Here is a 19,474-nt window from a genome sequence, read left to right as displayed (position 1 = left end):
ACATGCACACAATGTGGCATGGAGCATGTTGGCTGACCATTATCACATAGTGTGCTGTTTTTTTTTTCATTGACGTGGAGCACCACTGGTAACATGATCTCACTAAAGACTGGGTAAAGCAACAGGCTGAAGTGTCTCCTGCTATGCTTAGATGATGATGCCAACTTGCACATTCAGTCACAGTTCCAGGAAACAAAGACACTGTCACTCTCACTCCTAGATGGGCATCACCCATTGACCAGGATACCACTGCAGCCTCCCAACCATAACTAATGAAATGCACAGTGCGATATACTGACCACCCTGTGTTGTTGTGCCTCCTCTTTCACTGATGTCACAGCCAGTGCTAGTGATAGCCCAGCAATAATGGATAAGTACACTGTATCTGACCTTCAGATACCCACTCTAAGGTGGTCCAAAAGTGAGACACTGCATCATTTGCCAACCCATTGAATTCCTGACATATGTGCAGTTCTTGGCCTCATTTAGTTGATGTGTAGGGCTGCAATCTGAGTACAGTCCACTGTTGCACCCACAGAAATGGAGATGTTTGGTATTGTGCAATACTTGCAGGCGATAGTGGAGGCTAGGCACAATGATATGGTTAGCATTGTATGCTTCATAGTGGGCCACATCACTACAGTGGCCTCTTCCTTGACAGTGTTAGCCAATTCAGCTACTGGTGCCCTGCACCTCAGTAGCAACAATGTCTGCAGGCATGTGTGCTGGATGCATAATAAGACCATCACAAGGTACACAGTACCTGCCCTGGTTGAGTTACTCCCATACCCATATGAGAGGCATATTGAGAAATGATGCAGGCCTATGTGAGTTATGCCACTTAGTGTGTAAGTACAATATAGATCCTGTTCCTCCATTTCTGCCGCATCTATTTTCATGGTACATCTGGAACTATGCACCTTTCTGTGCTTCAGAGTCCCATAGTACCATTCCTGCAAGTCCCCCGTTATCATCACCTGAATATATAGTCCTGTAGTGGCACCCCCACCAACAATACTGAGGAGGTTAAATTTGTCAGGGATACCACCCCTCCCTGTAACCTCCATCTCCACCTAAGGTGACCTGTGGTCTTCCACCTCCTGGTGCTGTAGCCATATGTGTCTGCCAACATCTGTATAATATCTCTGTCAATACATAACTATTACCAGACCTGTTTGTCTGTCACCTGGTGTGAGGTAATTCTCTGTTTCTAACACTTTCTATTGTACGTGTGTGGTCACGTCATGCAGTCAGGTGACTTCTGCTTACAGCAAACAAATGTCATTGCTGCTGCCATCATTCTGTTTGTGTCACCACAATGTTTTGATTTACTTTTACTCTTAGATGGAAGTACCTGCACCATTTCTCAACTAATGCCTGAAAATTATGACTTGCTTTTTCTTGTCCTTATTTGCATGGCATTTTGCACTGATTAGTCTGTAATTGTTCATTTGCATGTCATTATACCATAATATGCATATTCCTTTTTCTACGTCTTTTATGCTCTTGCCCCATAGTACTTTGGGGTTCTATGAATTGCTATTTGTACATTCTTGTGTTTGGTCAGAAAGCATGCTGTGTACTTTTACTAATGTCTGTGAATATCCCCCCAGTATCAGGAAACCAATATCAAAGTCAGGAGTAATTATGTGAAAGTGAAGAGGGCACATAGTAAAACTGTATGTTTAAATCTGGAATAATCTGCAGTAGTTCATGATACTGTTTTCTCAGGAAAGTGCTGGTTTGTTTGTGGGAATGGACTGTTTAGCATAGGAAAAAAATTGCTGTCCAAGACCAAGAAGGAGCAGGTGCCCAATTTGAAACAATGTATCTTTAGCCTGAACAAGCAAATAAGAGCACTAGTGAAATCCTCCAAAGCAAACTTCTAGTCCAAATTGGCCACATCTACTAGAGATAATCATAAGGCCTTCTTCACATATGTCCGTAATCTCAAAAGTAGCACTCAGATCTGTTCAGACCTGGTGGTCAAGGACACCCCATATACTAATGCCCTAGATATAGCAAACTTGCTGGCTGACGGATTCAGTGGAAACTTTACCCCTCTGTCCCCCCCATCAATAAATCAGGACATCCCCAGTACCTGCCCCCTTCCCCTTATATCTAGGGAACAGGTCATCACTGCTCTCTCAAAGGCAAAGAATACAGCCTCCATGAGACCCGATAACATCCCAGGCTGCATCCTGTGTGAACTCAGGCAGGAACTTGCAGCACCATTAGGCACCATATTCAACCAAAGCCTGAGTACTGGCTTCATCCCAGCTGAGTGGAGGACAGCCACTGTCATCCTTTTACACAAAGGTGGAGTGTCCACCAATCTGGGAAATTATAGACCCATCACCCTAACTAGCCTGATCTGCAAGGCCAGGGAACAGATTATCATGGACCTCATTAACAAGGACATTGACAACCTCTAATCACTTGATCCCACACAGTTTGTCTTCGTTAAGGGGTGGTCATATCTGCTAAATTTGGTTGACTTCTTTGAGACAGCTACCAAAGCCATGGGCAAGAGGAAGATGGTGCACACCGCCTACCGTGACCTGGCCAAAGCCTTTGACACTATTCCCCCTTGGGGATAATAGATAAATTCTCTCAACTAGGCATCAATCCATATGTTACCACATGGGTAGCAAACTGGCTCACTGTTAGAACCCACGTAGTCAAAATAGGGGAAGCCACCTCAAGCAGTAGACCCATAACAAGCGTCGTACCCCAGGGTTCAGTCATGGGGCCTCTGTTGTTTGGAATATATTTTACTGAGGTGCAGGCCAAAACCAGTGGGCTATGGCTGACCAGGTTTACAGATGACTGCAAGCTGGGTGCTGTCATTAGTTCCCCTAGTGATGTGGACATCCTCCAAGAGGGTCTCACTCAGATAAATGACTGGTACCAGAAACATGGCCTCAAGCAGAATACCAAAAAATGCATCATCATCCCTTTTGGGGAGAGTGACGTCCCCACAAATTATCACATTAATAACAATGTCCTAAGCACACAATCAGTCATGAGGGATTTGGGCACTCAGGTTGATAGCAACCTGGCTTTTGACCGCCATGTTGCTACTATTGTACGGAAAGCCTTCTACATGGCCCACCTCATAAGTATTCTTGTATTCCTGTATTCTTCCCTTATAAGGCCCATTATTGAGTACAATGTCCCTTTCAGCATGTAACTCACAAAGCACATGCAGTAGCTGGAGAGACCACAGAGGTTCTTCACCAGGAGAATCCAGGGCCTCAAACATCTGTCATACACAGATAGACTAAAAGCCCTATCCTTCTACTCAGTTTCATACAGACTCCTAAGAGGTGACCTCTGTTTGGCATACAAGGCGATCACGGACCCCACCTTGATGGGACTGCTGCATATCCGCAAGTCAAGCTCCACTCGAGTAACCTACATGCTTGGCCTCAACCTGGTCTGTAACATCAACAAGACTTGTTGGCGGGACAGATTTGTTTCCCAGAGACTATCTCATCTATGGAATAGACTCCCTCTCCAGATCAAGTAGACTACCTCTTTACCCCTTTTTAAGTGCAACTTGGATAACTGGATGGGAAATAGAAAATATACCCCTGGGATTCCACCTGTGTCCCTGCTGGACAAGGGCATCAGGTGCTGATTTGCCTAAACATGGGCTAAACTATTGGCTAGTCTTATAAGGGCCTCAAGGCCAATAGCTTAGTAACCTCCTATGATCCTATGACCCTAGGATTAAAATACTTAATTTTTTCCAGAAAGAATTCCTGAGGTATATGCTCCAAGATGGATACCCACTACACTTAGAAAAAAGATTGAACAGGAACTAAACCAAATGGTGTCTATTTGTGTAGTTATTCAACAAACCAAACCAAATTAATAGATAATTAAACCAAATGAATGGATGAATAGCGCCATTGTTGTTGTGAAGCCAGATAAACTAAAAATGAGCTTCTGTTTGGGGAGTATGTTAGTAAGGAGGTAGCTAATGATTTGGTGGGGGGGATGTTAATTGGAGAATATTTTACTTGCTAACAGTGGTGCAGCGGATATTGTTGTTACCTCACAGCAAGAAGTTCCCCAGTTCAATTGTCTGTGAGGGTGCTTTCTGTGTGGAGTATGCATGTCCTCCCTGTGTTTGTTTGAGTTTCCGCCGGTTGCTGTGGTTTCTTCCCACAGTCCAAAAATATGCAGTAGATGGATTGGACTTGCTAAATTGGCCATAGGTGTTTGGGTGTGGTGTGGAAGAACTATTATGGCAGGGCTAGCCACCTGGCAGTGTAAACCTTGGCTCTACATGACTGTCACTGTTAAAGTGACACCCCGACCCTATGTGCAAAAATGGGACAAACGGGTTGTGGACAGATGGATTTTACTTACTGATTGCTTCTGTCCATCAGAGACATGGAAGCCAGACCAGGAGTGAATTTGTGATTTTCCATCCAATGGTCAAGGTTTCATTTGAATAGGGTCAGGGATGAACTCTGTTTCATATGGATGGGAGCCTGTTCCATAATGTGGGGATATTTTGAGTCACATATCTGCCTCTCCAGCATGTCCTATTTATGTCACAAGCAAAGTTCATATCAATGGATCTAGAGTTTATAGCAGTGTTTGTTTTGCATATGTGCAAAAGATCCATCAGGGCTGGATCTGAGAATGCCTTGTAAGTCAGGCATAGATTGCCACCTAGTAGCCTGTAGAAGGCTGAGCATAGAGACAGGGCCTTTAGATGATCTGTGTAGGACAGGGTATTCATGCCCTGGATTCTCTTGGTAAGGAACCTTTGTGGGCATTCCAGCTGTTACAGGTGTCTTCTTAGGTACATGCACTCAACAATGAGTCTGATAAAGGCTGAGTAGAGTGGTACAGTAACTTCCTTGGACCTGGATACCATACCCTTACCTATAAGTTGGGTGACATAGAAAGATTTTATTGCTGTGTTTAGTACATGTTTGTCGATGGCCAGTGTCTACATATGTTTCCAAATCGCTAACTACTGAGTTGACGCTTAGGTGTGTTTTATCAATGGCGTGTTTAACTTGGGTGGTCAGTTTCCCAAAGAGCATTATAATGCATTTCCTGGTGTTGCATTCTAAGTCATGGCTTTAACACCATTCATTTGTCAGTGTTAGCCCCTCTTGCGAGAATGGAAGGAATCTATGATGTCTCCCAATTTATAGTCATCTGCGAATATGGTGAGCTAAGGGCCTTTGATATTAGCATTGACTTTGAAGAAGTAGATACCAATGAGGTGTGGGCCTAGTATGGAGCACTGAGTCACTCCACTGGTGACTGGTCTCTTGGTGGATGTGGTCTCACCAATCCTGATTTCTTGGGAACTTTCTGTGAGCCAGCTGACAATCCAGTGAGGTATGTAGGAATTTATGCTCAGCATGACAGTTGGAGGAACTGCAAGTCATGCCAGGGAGAAGTAGGGCAGTGGATGTATGACTTGTGCCAGCACAGCTAGCTGGAATTTTGTAAATAATTATATGTCATTTGTTTATCAAGCTGATTTGTACAGGTGCTTGCACTGAAAATGTATCTGTGAGCTTTGCTTGTGTTAATTGTGTTAAAATATATCAACAGTGCACCCTGCTGAAATGAAGAGAAATGTACATGTATTATGGTATCTGAATTAAATGTACTTGTTTTAATAGCAGACACTGGCACATTAATGTTTAACCAGCTGGCTTATTTTAAGAAAAATAAGGGAAATGTAAATGAGCTGTTTAATCACTAAATGGCACTCCACAGTGCTGAATAGGACCAGAGACGATGGGTCTGGGATAGAGCCTCTGTTCATTAGCTCAGTTAAAAGAGGGTGAGGCCTCCTCGGCATTGCCATAAAAACTCTAAGTGTGTATTGTAGCAGTCTGCTAAAGTCCTCTCTTAAACTTCAAAAGGAAATACTTGTGAGAACCTAGAATCAGGTGACCAGATGAGGCCATTCTGCAAGTCGTCTTGGATATTATATTTTACAGGGAGTAATCTCAGAGCATAGAGTATTCTGTTTGGGAGCCTGACTAGAAAGACTACGCACATATTTCATCTTGCCTCATCCAAGTACATTATTAGGGAACAGTAAATTCTCCTAGATTCTGTCAGGTATATAGTGAAGCTTAGATTAGATATTGATTTTCTTTATTTGTCTGAGTCTGTCCTTCAGTGTTCTTCTCAATATTTTCTGTGATTTGAACTCTGTTGTTTGCTGTGAATATATATTCAGTATTTTCATGTACTTGTATTAAATATATTTAAAACATTCATTGTGGCTGGTCCTTTTTAGAAAGTATTAATCTTTGAGATTACTAATATTTATTTGGTGACACTGTGTGAGTCACTCCAGAAGGTCTAGCCATCTTGGTGAACTACTACCATTTGTAATAGTATTAATATTACACAGCATAATTGGACACCTTTTTATAAGGGCGTTAGAGTAGCTGATTGTGAAGTGTCTGGTGGCAATGATAACTACCTTATACTCAGGGCAAAAGGGGGCACAGCAGGTACATCTTTGCCAGCCTTTCCCAGGTGCGTGTGTGTGTGTGTGTGTGTGTGTGTGTGTGTGTGTGTGTGTGTGTGTGTGTGTGTGTGTGTGTGTGTGTGTGTGAAAAATCAAATCTCTCAAGGTGTATGTGTCAGCTACTTGGGGCAGGGACACAAACCACTGAGTTTACAGAGAAGGTGCTGGAGAACTTGGCTTGGACACTCAGCTGAGGACCTAACCCTGCAGCTGTACCAGTGGGGAGTCTTATTGGGGACCTGGAGGAAGACAGATAGAGACATCCAAACCCCGAGCTGAGTGTGTTTCTTGTGTGCTCTTAAGGGAGATTGTGCTTGATGCAGAGAGCTGCATCTGGAAATACTGAGTGTATCTATATGTATTCCAGGTACACATCCCTCTCCAGTGTCAGTGGCGAGGATTCAGGCCCTTGATTACTGGCTCAGTGTGGGGACAACACATAGTGGTGCCCATCACTTATTGGTGGCAGTGATGGGCATCACGCCTAGTTCAGAGATTGTCAACAATGCCTGAGTGTGCTATTGCATTGAATGCCTTGTCCAGGTCAAGGTATGCAGTATACGCTGATCCATTGTCTTGGTGACCTTCTTGAAGAAGTCACATACAGTAGGTTAAGTAGGTACAACCTTTCCTTAACAAAGCCAAATGCGAATGCATCCAGCATCAGTAGGTTGCCTCTATCCTTGTTGATCATTCTATGATAATTCACTCCATGGCTTTGAATATTAGACTTGCTAGACTAATGAGTCTGTACTTCCCAAGGTTGATTGATAGTCCATAATTAAGAAGCAGGATGATCATTGTAGCCCTGCATTCACTTGGTATGTAACCTGTTTTGAGGCTTTAATTGAAGAGTGCTCCCAGTGGTCTTTATATATCATGTTTTAGACTAGTCAGAAGGCAACCATGGATATTGTTGGGGCCCACTGAGGCAGTGATTTTGGCCTTAGCAAGTACCACCAGAACCTGATCCCTGCTAATAGTTGGGAGGAGTATGATAGAAGGGATTTCACAGGTGGTAGCTGGGGGTGTGGGGTGAAATTAGGGCTAAATTTATTAGCCAGTAGATTCACTATGCCTTCCTGATTAGTGAAGGCAGTGCCGTTTATCACCAGCTTAGCACACTGTTGTGTGTTACCTTTAAGGTATTGGACATTGCTGAAGAAGGCCTTGTGAATGCCCTTAGCCTGAGAGGCTATACTGATCTCATAGTTGGCCTTGTTGGACTTAGTTAGACCTCTTAGTTTCTTGTTTAGTTGAATAAGCTCCTTTTTTATGGGAGTTGCTCTTTCTGATTTTGGCTATGACTTTTTTTTTGTTATATACTCTGTTGAGATGAGGATTCCAACAGTGGGAATTTTTTTGGTGTTTGGTTTGGGCTTACTTCTGGTAGGTATTTCAGCCTCTGTGCAGCCATGTACACATTGCAGCAGATCTGCTGATAAACCTTTGCAAAGGACTTTAGGAAATCTTTGTTCAAGGCTGTAGCTACACTTCTGAAATTGCTATATAATCTTCAAAAATATGATGTGATAGTTCATTACAAATCAGTCAGCGTGTACACTTAGTTGATGCATTAGTCAGAGCATATTTACAGGAGTAGAAGGATCTGCTAAGCATGACCTAGAAATATTACATGTTGTCTCTCAACTATATATTTCTACAAATAAGATAAATGATTTCAAGAGCCATACAGGAGAACATGCTTAATTGCCACAACTGAAAGGTGTCGTAATGGATGTGTGTCCTGAGGAAAAAGTCATCTTTACAATAGAGAGACCTGTCCAGACTGTGACATTTGTTTATCAGTTCACAGTCAACATACTAAAAGAGAAATTAATTCATGTGACTTTTCTGGATTACCATGGAATGAACCAGTAACAGCCAAAGACTCCACCATTGTCACAAACAAAAACTAATAACTAAAGAAAACACTGAAGCTTCAAAGCCTGGAAATCTTTTAATAAAAAAAATATATATATATATATATATATATATATATATATATATATTTTGTGCTTTTCCTTCTAAAATATAAGACTCCTGCAGATTTTGCTTCCCAACTTTCTGATGAGGGTCACTAAATCGGGGAGTAGTACCAAGTGGCAGATGAGCTAGATATGGAGGGCAGACATGGGCATTCCTTACAATAGTTTTTGCCATCAGTTTTCCAGTCACATCCATTACTCATTACTTGCTTTTACTCTTAACGCAATTTCTGTTAGTGTGTGATAGTGTCTTTTAAGGAGCATCTTGCTCAAATAACTATGGTTGTAGTTTCATTACTGAAGTTCTCTGCTAGTTATTGCACCATAACATGATTTTCCATTATTGTCACTGATTAATTTATGAGGTGAACTACATTTGGTTATCCATCAGTAAATCAATTATGTCTTCTTTTTGTTAATAATTATTCCCACATTGAAACATGTGAACATGGTTGATTACATGAAGGTACAAAAAGCCTGGCTCAGATTTATGTAGATCCATAGCAACTGCCTCATTGTACTCAGAGACTAGAGGCATGCCAAAAATGGATCGGACTTTTTGGTCTGCTGTACTTCAGGCAAACCTCATAATTGCCCGTTATCTGTTTCAAGAGAGAAATAATTTTGAGAATTTTCTTTGTTTCCTTTAAGTACAGAGCACTTTTTGCTGTCACTCCAAAAAATTATGTCTAGATGCAGTTTCTTTAAATCTTTCTGCTTATCCTTTCTGTTCATGTTTGCTGAAACTCTCGCAATGATTGTCCTTGAGGTCTTTATCTAGAACATTGACACAGCAATTTCCAGAACTACAAAATTCAGTAAGCAATGGTTGTTTAAGTCTTCCTATTGTAACTGCTAGGCCTATAATTGCAAGTTCAAGAATTTTGAAAAAAATAAAAATAAAGCAGCAGCACTGAAGAACAGCAGATTTTTGACAATCATTGTTCGTCTTTAAGGCATTCTTTGCAGGGGACAAGCATAACTGTACCCCCATTCTCCACTACTTTGCAAATAGTGATGGGTGCTCTGACACAGGCACATTTGGATCTTCTGCCATGAATATGAAATTCCTATACCTTGGAGAAAAGAAAATACTCCCAAGATGCAGCAGTCTCAGACGTAAATATGCAAACCTCCATTTTCACATATTCAGTCTTGATCTCCATTGTTGTATCATTAGACGTGCTTTCCTCTGTTATTTTAAGCTACTCATCTCTGTCTGGACAGTCTTTAGCAAATTTTGGTCTTCTGGTATACATACCTATTGAATTCATACCATGTAATGATAGTCTTGCCAAGCTCTTTCATCTTCCCAGTTTGAGACTTCATTTCTGTTTTGTAAAATATGCCCTGCCCTAATTTATGTTACTGCATACCACAGTGCTTCATGCATTTTATCTAGAAACATGCTTTAGACCTTGTTTCATTGAGGCAAAAGGAAAGTTCAGTATGTGTTATTAATGCTAATTGTGTGTCATTTACATTTAAGCAAGCAATAGCAGCTTAAAAGCAAGTCCTGCATCTGGGAATATCACATTAAACTTAATCACACAACTATATCTCAAAATCAGTTAAGGATCTGCAAGAGAAATTGCACCATCTCTGACAATCAGAAGTTAGAGTATGCCTCATAAATCTAATCTTCTTCATCTCAGTCTTGTTATTAAATTGTGTGCACCTTTATCTACATTAAAATTTTGCACTGTAAACTACATTGCATGTTTTTTTTTTGTTCTTCCAGTATGCAAGAACACTATTGCAAAGGTATAGTTTTATTTTTTCCAGCTCAGTAATCCAAGTCCAAGTCACACCTTCATCTTCCATTGTACATAAGGCTAATTTTCATGAAACGTAGGTGGGATTCTGTAGTTGGAAACCATTCTGTTGTAGTGGGGAAGAGGATGAATAAGCAAGTTGAGTTTTTAAGACATGGAATTTTCCCTCTTCATAGGTTTGTGGATTCATAGGTTAGTGTTAGGCTAGTTGCCCTTGTGGGCCATTTTAAGTCTAGCTAATTTCCCTTTCAAAGGTAAGAATCAAACCCTGTACTTTGTGTATGTGAGGTAAACACCTTAACAGTTATGTCAACTCCCCCACCCCCATGTCATGTCAAACCCCAAAATTCTTCAAGCTGTACAGGAAACACTACTGAGCTATGCCCACAGAGTACACAGTATAAAGTGCTGCAAGAAGTACACACCCTTTACCATAAAGACAAACAGAGCAGCATAAACTGTTGTAAAGCAACATGCAAAGTAAGTGCTGCAATGCAAAGTTCCCACAGAGCAGATGCAACTGTACAATTCCAAGCTGCACTTGTAATACAGAATGCCAAGCATAACTTTTGCGAACAGTCTGCATTGGTATTTACACTGTAAGATCGCAAAGTGTTGCCTTGAAGAGAGGAGATGAGGATAATAATAGTAACTTTTAAGTACCTCAAGTGTATCAAAAAGCATCTACACATAATCAATTTCAAAAAAGAAATGCATGAGGACAAGAGGGCTCTGTATAGCAGAAAAAGTGTGGTTCACAAGGGTTTTATGAAAATATTTTTCATAAAAAGAATAGAGATTTTTAGATTGTAAGGATTAATGTCCTGTTATTACTCACAATGTAGAGTATGATGTATTTAAAAAAAGTAAAACAGCAACTGGACCAGTTGGAATAAATTGACTTGTCTTAAAATAATCCACCCTCTTATTAAATGTGTTTAGTGGCTCTTGCAAATGACTTTGAATGGGATATGTTTCTCAGATATGAAGGTCAGCTTTGGTTATATCTATTCCTAAAGGAGGTAACAAGGATAGGGTGGATAAATTATTGGTGAATAATTCTGACCTGCATTATTGCTAAATGTTTTGAGCAAGTAATTTATGTACTCATGTCTAAAACTTTAAATGTAGGTTTGGCGATGTATCAACATTTTTTTCTGAGGGAAGATTATGCATCTTCTTCTTCTTCTTCTTTCGGCTTTTCCCGGTTAGGGGTCATCACAGCAGATCACCTGTCTGCTCATGATTTGCAGTGGAGTTTTACAGTGTTGAGTTGCCAGCCCGGTGCCCAACCTTCCACAGAAGGCACACACACGCACACACTCACACCTAGGAAAATTTAGAGTTTCCAGTCCACCTACAGCATGTCTTTGGGATGTGGGAGGAAACCGGAGCACCCGGAGGAAACCCACACGACCACAGGGAGGACATGCAGACTCCACACAGAAGGCACCCCAGCCGAGGATCGAACCGGAGAACCTCTTGCTGTGAGATGGCAATGCTAACCGCTGCACCACCGCGGGAAGATTATGCATGTCCATCTTAATAAATTTATCTCAGAATATTTGGGAAGCTGTTGACACAGGATTTTTGGTGGATGTACTGCATTTTGGATCTTTCCAAGGTATTTGATTCTGTACCCCACAAAGTGATAATTAATAGTATGTATAAAACCAGTATAAATGGGTATATTATTAAATGGGTAGGAAATTGGCTGATGAATAGGAATTTTGGAAATAAGCTCAAGGAAATTAAATCTGTGGAAACAGTAATCTCTGTGGGAGTGCATAAGGGTCAGTTTTGGGGCTAATTTTGTGCACTCTGTCCATGTCTGATTTCCCTGTTAATAAAGATATTTGGCTTAATAATTTCGCAGATGATGCCAAAATAGGTTTATTGGTTAACTTGATAAGAGATCACAATAAAATGCAAAAAATACATGGATGCTGTGTATTTGTGGTGCCAATGGCATCATATAGAATTTAATGCCAGTAAAACAAAGGTTCTGTGTTTTGGTAGTAATAACCTTAGTTACCCATACACTATCAGTAATGACGTTTAGAGAATGAAGACAATATTAAAGATGTGGGCATTAGTTGATAATAGGCTTAATACGAAGGGAATGAATCACTGGTAATTCGGAAGTGTTATTCAGTTATAAAGGATATTCTGTGGTGCATTGTCGGTAGGGATGAAAGAAGCCTTATCCACGATATGTAAGGCAGCAGTAAGACCTATAATGGAGTAAGTAATGCACCTCAGTATGTGTTTAAAGTTACTCCCAATTATGTAGGATTAAAAGATCCAGAGTTTTTTTACAACACAAATTAGGAATGTCAGACATTTTAATTATGGGCAAAGAGAGCGTTGGATGATTGGAACAGACAAGATGTATTTACTTTTTTTCACGTTTTTGGCAAACTCATGTAAAGTCTTCGTAAAGATTCTGTTTGAAAACAACATATGTCACACATTGAGTATGTATTAAGCCTCATGCATCCTAGCAAATCATGGTTGGAGAGAAATAATCATCTCCCTCAACCCAAAAATTTGTCTTTCTTTGTGACATCACTGCTTTTCTCCAAGAGGACTGCTTCTCCAAAGTAATTGCACCCTGGTACATTACTAAATTATGTTTTACTTTTGCTCTTGTTGGCTATTTTCAGTGCTTACCTTTGCTCTAATTACAGTTACTATGAGTATAAAAATCAGTATATTTACATATGATTTTCCTTTTTACCTAGTTTTCTAATGCTTCTGCATAGTTAAGGGTCAATTGTTTATATCCTGTGTCAAAATGTTCGTATATCTGTAAGAGTTTTCTTTCTTACCTCTAATAATTAGATCTTAGCAGTAAACAGTGGTTGGTTATAGCTACATTTTATCTTGTTGGACACAGGCTGAGGAAATAAAAGGAAATAAGAGACATTTGTTAAAATTCTTGATATAACTAAGTATTTGATAGCTATAATGGATGAGCTTCTTAGATGAAAAAACAAATAAAAAAAGAAGCATTATATTTTTAACAACATTTTTTTTTAAACTAACACATTATTTATGCATAAACATTTTAACAATGTTTATCTGTTCAGTAGTGCTTGTTTTAAAATAAATAGAGTGCTGCAAGGGACAGACTAAGAATCCTGAAAGAATAATAGTAACTGTTGCTAGCATGATTATTAGTTTGATTAAGAAATAAGATAATGCAACACTGAGTTTCCATGGTTCATCAATACAGTACAATACAGTAACAAGCTAGTTGGTCACAGTAAATGGTATGCATGCATGTAAATGCAAGTAACAGCAAGACACCAACAGAAGACGTCATATAATTTTTCAATGGTGAGCCACAGTTGACGGGCCGAATGGTGTCTTATTGTGACAGTTATAAACTCAACAGGGGAAAAAAAAGGTATAATTTCTACCAATACTCTGTTTACAACACAGTAATACAAAAATAAAAAGACCATGGGTTAAAATACCATTTTGGGTAACAGGCCAGTACTTCATATAGATCAAATGGTAAAAATACCATCCACTTGTACTATGATAGGACAACAATACCAAAAAAACAATATTGCACTTCAGTATTACATTTCCAAGTTTTAAAGATACCAAATGCAAATTTAAAAGAGCTTGGTATGAAAACTAGTAAAACAAGATATCTCACAGATTGTACATTTACAAGCACACCAAAAGTAAGTCATTACAAGTATCTTTGATAGACAGATTACAATTTAGTACTAATGTATATAAATGTGTAAATTAAACAAAATATTGAGTAAATGGACAATATTTCCTTCAAATTTCAAAAGGTTTGTTAAAGTGGCACCACAGTTTATATGTATAGTTTCAAATAACCCAGTGTTAATAGTAAAAAACAAAAACAGAAGCTGACACAGCCCATAATAGGTGGGACATATTCACAAAATATCATCTGGAACCAAATTACTAAATTGGTTAATATATCATGTGTTAGTAGTTTTGTGTGTCATAATAATAATGACAGCTTGAAATTGTTTTATATGCTGCAGGTTACAAAGGGTTGCAATAACTTAACAAGTCATAGTAAATGCTGTAAATAGCAATACTAGAAAAACAAATGCAATCTTTTATTTAACTAATGTTTTGTCCATTCCTCCAAAAAAAATAAAATAAAATGAGGGGGACCTGAAAGAATAATAGTAACTGTTGCTAGCATGATTATTGGTTTGAATAAAAAACAGCAAGAATGATATGAAATATAAAGGGTTAATTTAGAAATAGTATAAAATGCTGAAAAATAGAAAGTAGTAAGTATGCTGGCATAGCTTATTAGATATTGACATCCATGTAAAGGAGTATGTTATTGAGAAACAAAGTCTGTAAAAATAACTACACAGATGGCAGCTGGAAGGACATCAACAAAGTAAAGAGATGTAACATCAAGCAAGATAAAGTTGAAACATCAAGTTTCAGATAATGCAAGACTGAGTTTCCATGGATCATCAAACTACAAAGAACCAAGGACAAGGGAACAAGGGAAAATTGTTATACAAAGAAAGAACTGTTATACATCAGACTTAGAAAAAAAAATATCAGACTTTTTGGTATAAATATGAGTGTGTATAAACAAGCTTTGGGAATTTGCCATCGAGAGCTGACAGCATCTGTGTTGCATGCTTGCAGATCCGAAAGGAAAATGTAAAAGTAAAGCGTATTAACTGAAGCAGTGTCTTGGTGTATTTATTGTATTTAGTACAATACAGTAATAAGACTAGTTGATTACAATAAATAGTTAAATACTGTGACATGCATGCATGTAAATGCAAGTAACAGCAAGAAACCAACAGAAGACGTCATATAATTTTTCAAATGGTATGAAGGATACCTCTGTTCTACAATGCTGAGTGTTTCTGTAGTCACTCATATCATGGTTTTCTTTTTTCTCTATCCTTTTCTGCCACCTGATTACTGCCATGCATCAGTTCTCCATCATTAAATGGCCAGCCCTTTTATTTCACTGTCTCCTGACTATGTAGCAGATGGCAGGGTGAGAGCCAGCACAACCAGACAGCAGGGAAGCTGTCATTGAGTCAGCTTTAGAGATTTTAGTCCCTAACATCCAAGTTGGCTTGATGAGGTCTGTGCTGATTGAGGCAGGCTCTGCAGTGTGAGCCCACCCAGTGGAGTACATGCTTATACAGATGTCAGATCCAGCTATAGCACTACATGCTGCTTGTAATACTAGAACACTCATTCTGGCACTTAGTGTGATTTTCCACATGACCTTCACTGGTTGTCAATATTGTGGGGGACCAAGCCGAATCCTTCTCCCCCAGGAAGGTCAAGCTAACAGTGGCTACTCAGTCTAATGCGTCCTGATTAGCTCCTCCAGTGGCCAGGGTTACTAATCAAGACAGGGTCCCTACATATCACAGAACAGGTACTCGCATGCTGTTGTCAAACAGGGAACTTCTGACTTCACTCCAAAGCTTGATTTACAAAAGTAAAACCAGTTACATTGTGAGGGGGAAAATGATGTACTGTTGTATTTCAAGCTTTAGATTGTGCAGTGAAAACTTTCATTGGATATGAATTAACTGTCAGATTTGTAATCTTATCATTGCTTTGCATGAGGTTCATTAAGTTAGTAGTCATATGAAGAAATGCAGCAGCCTCTTTTGAGCATAGATTAACACAGCATAATTAATGAACTGAATCAATTGTGCTGATAGACAGTCCAGCAATAGTCGATTTCCAATGTAATAAAAATACACAGCATATTTTTACATATCCATTGTTTTATTAGTCACTGTACAGTAGTATTATTGAATGTTCTTTTACAAAATTCAGTATGCTAAAATGGAGGGCTAAAAATTCCTGCTGACATTTAGAGATATGAAATGTACAAAACTGTATAGAACTAACAAATGTTATTTTTCTCAGAGTGGGGATTCTCAGAACAGCTTGTCTGCCATTTCTCAGAGTGACAGCGCCTCATCAACACAGTCATTGTCTCATGGTGGAGCACCAGAGCTGCTGGTGGGATTGTCGTACAATGCCACAACAGGTCGCCTCTCTGTAGAGATAATCAAAGGCAGTCACTTCCGGAATCTTGCTTTGAATAGGCCACCTGGTAAGTGAAAGCTTTTCTGCTGGTATTGCATTAGTGTCTAACCAAACAATAGAAGGAATGTAATAACACAAAACATTATGGTTAAAATTACTTTTGTCTAAATCGGTATTCATATACAGCTTTAACATATCCTGATGTTGAAAATGTGTGCATCCATAATGTTTTTCTGGCTATTTCGTCTTCATTTTTATAGTTTGTGACTGTTGTGTATATACACGAACCATGTATGTGAACATTAGGTTATCCTTTGATGAAGAGAAACTGCTGCTGTACAAATATGAGTCAATCAGCGTGATTCATACTGCATTTTTTTAGGGTTGGCAGTGGCACACATCTGCTGAGTTAGCCTAGCCAGTATTCTGCATTTAATATGTTTAAAATGTGAACATTTGTAACCACAAATTCAGATAGCTGAAGAGATTTGCACTTACATTTCTTTGAAATGTGACATATTAATTAGCAAGCATCTTACCTATAGAAATGCCTAAAGTTTTACATCTAAAAAATGTCCTACACTGGGGCACTCAGTGACATATGCCCCATCTGTCAAAATGCATGTCCTGGTGAGTGTCTCAATCCCTATGGAGAATAAAGAAAAAAAAGTAAATTTTTTTCTTTTTTTTTTTCAAATAAATTACATTTCAGCTGTCTGTTGTGTCTACAAATTGCCAGCAGCCATATTAAGTCTGCTACTAGCTGTCGTCTTACATATCTTCTTACCTTACTTCCTGGCTGAGCAAATGCTGAGAACATGATTGTAAGAGTCAGCTGTACTTTCATAGATAATTGTGTATGGCTGTTAACGATGACCACGGTGTGTTTACCATTAAATTTGTGAACAGTTCACAGTTTTTAGTTTTTATTTATATAAAAAGAAAAAGAAAAGTTAAGAAGCAAGCAAAGAAAATGTGGGGATGGATTCTGCAAAGGGATTATTTTCAGTTTAATGATCACTGCAGGAGTTCAATGATTCAGTGTGGGCAGTAGCAGCATCCCAAACATCCACACTGGGCAAAAAAAGGCAAAATCAGAGACATTCTTCAAAATTAGAGACAATTAAGATGTATGGTACCCTGCATATTTCTCAACTTCTTTGTTCAGGAATTCTGAGCATACCCCAAAAATAATGGGAGAATAAAACTGCAATGTTTTTAACTATTACTCTAATTCACTTAAGAAAATTAATAGAACAACAGCCTTTCCATCAAGACACATTTTCTGAATATTAAGTATGAAAATCTAATGTCTGGCATTATTGACTTCTCTAATCCTCAGTGATTTACCAAACAATCAGAGACAAGGCAAGAATTCAGACTCAGAATATAGGATATTTTTAAATATTATGCTAATTCACTTAAAAGTTACTATAATAGATTTTGCATCAGCATGCATTTTCTGAACAATAAGAATCATAAAACTGTAAGGTCTGGTATCACTGACTGCCTTGTAATCCTGAGCAATTTAGCAGAAACTCACAAACACACCAGAAATATGAGACAATATCAAAGACCTTCTGCAAAATCAGAGATAGTTGAGGGATATGGTTCCATGTAATAGTAACTCCTTCAGCCCTCTGCAGCAATATACATTTATGTGGGTATTTTTCATCCCTTTAAGCAATCACAGCTAATTGCAAAAAGTGTCTGTCTGTTGGGGAGGAAAGCATGGTTTTCAAATCTGTGTGTGTGTGTGTGTGTGTGTGTGTGTGTGTGTGTGTGTGTGTGTGTGTGTGTGTGTGTGTATTTTCTCTAGTGGGCTTTTAAAAAGCATTGTTCCTTATGCTCCTTATGTTTAATGTTTAAAATTCCATGTTCCACACAGTTCCACATTGAAGAGGTCTGCCGCACATTCATTATTATAGAAAACAGCTTTGAAATTATTAATTTCAGTATGGTTTGTGTTGTTTACATTGTACTGTACTGCTGCTGGGCATTTTGTGTAGAGCAAACATCATGTCCTTTTGAACAGAGAATTTAATTGCATATTAGTGATATTAATTGCAAAAGAGATAGAAGTGCCCTTTATTGTCATATTAATGTACATACAACTGCAGAGTATTGTTTGACTGGGATTGACAAAATAGATCCTAAGGGAAAAACTGATACAGTGAAACTTGAAATGTTAAGTAATAGGGAAATATTGGATTATTAAATAAGGATCTCCGTTTTCAACTGTATTAATTAGATATGTTTAATAACTGAGTGCAAACTATTGTTTGTTTTATAATGATATTCAGTTAAATTGTTTAAAGAAGGAAATTGATGAAACTTTGAAAACATATTAATTTAAAGGTATTTATTCCTGATCTTCCAGCAGTCTTTGACAGATATTGACTTTTTCTGTAAATTATGATGATATTTATTTTCTCTAATATTCCTTTGTTACACATTGTTTTTAAATATGAATACGTACAGTCATTTTAAAAATAATTAAAAGCTGATTGGATTTTGGAATTTAAATGAATGTGGTAGCACTGGGTGATATTGTAGTGAAAAAGTCCAGTATATAGATTCATAGATAATTACAAGGCTAACGACCCGGGGGGGGTGGGGGACTTTGTAAGCTTAGCCAAGATTTTCCAAAAGAATAATGACATCCTGTTTCCAAATAGAACATCAAGGGACAGGCATTTATAAGCTACCTGTGTCCATAAGAGACATGGGTGCCAGGCTCAGTGTAAATTTCTTATTCCTCATCCACAGGTCTGAGTTGCGCTTAAACTGGGTAATAGAGTAATTCTCTTCACATGGATGGAAGCCTGTTCTTAGGAGGGACAGTCTGTATGACAGATATCTATCTGTACAGTATATTCTGTTTAAGCCACAGACAAAATTCAGGTTCCTAGACTTTGTATTTTTAGTACTGTTTGACTTACGAATATGCAGGAGATTCATAAGTGTGGGGTAGATCACCCCTCAGCAATCTATAGGAGACTGAGTAGAGGGAAAAGGCTTTAAAGCACTCTGCATAAGGCAGGTTTGCTATGTCTTGTATTTTTTTTTTTTTGCAAGGAACGTCTGAGTTTGCTCTAGTTGCTGCATGTGCCTGGTCAGGTACATACCTA

General features: G+C 38.7%; 1 protein-coding gene across 4 annotated transcripts in view; it reads left to right on the top strand.

Moving 5' to 3' along the window:
* The window catches only part of SYT16 (synaptotagmin 16), a 1,077,368-nt gene that overhangs the window by 1,017,867 nt on the left and 40,027 nt on the right, over positions 1-19,474 (top strand). For all 4 annotated transcript variants that reach the window (XM_044074491.1, XM_044074490.1, XM_044074489.1 and 1 more), the window contains one exon: positions 16,221-16,410. In XM_044074491.1, coding sequence (XP_043930426.1) covers positions 16,221-16,410 — 190 coding nt within the window. The remainder of the gene's footprint in view (positions 1-16,220; positions 16,411-19,474) is intronic.

This window comes from Protopterus annectens, chromosome 6.part0 (genome assembly GCF_019279795.1).
Source record: "Protopterus annectens isolate FY-2018-M chromosome 6.part0, PAN1.0, whole genome shotgun sequence".
Taxonomy (NCBI): domain Eukaryota; kingdom Metazoa; phylum Chordata; order Ceratodontiformes; family Protopteridae; genus Protopterus; species Protopterus annectens.
Note: the sequence above shows the minus strand (reverse complement) of the source record. Positions and strands in the feature narration are given on the sequence as shown.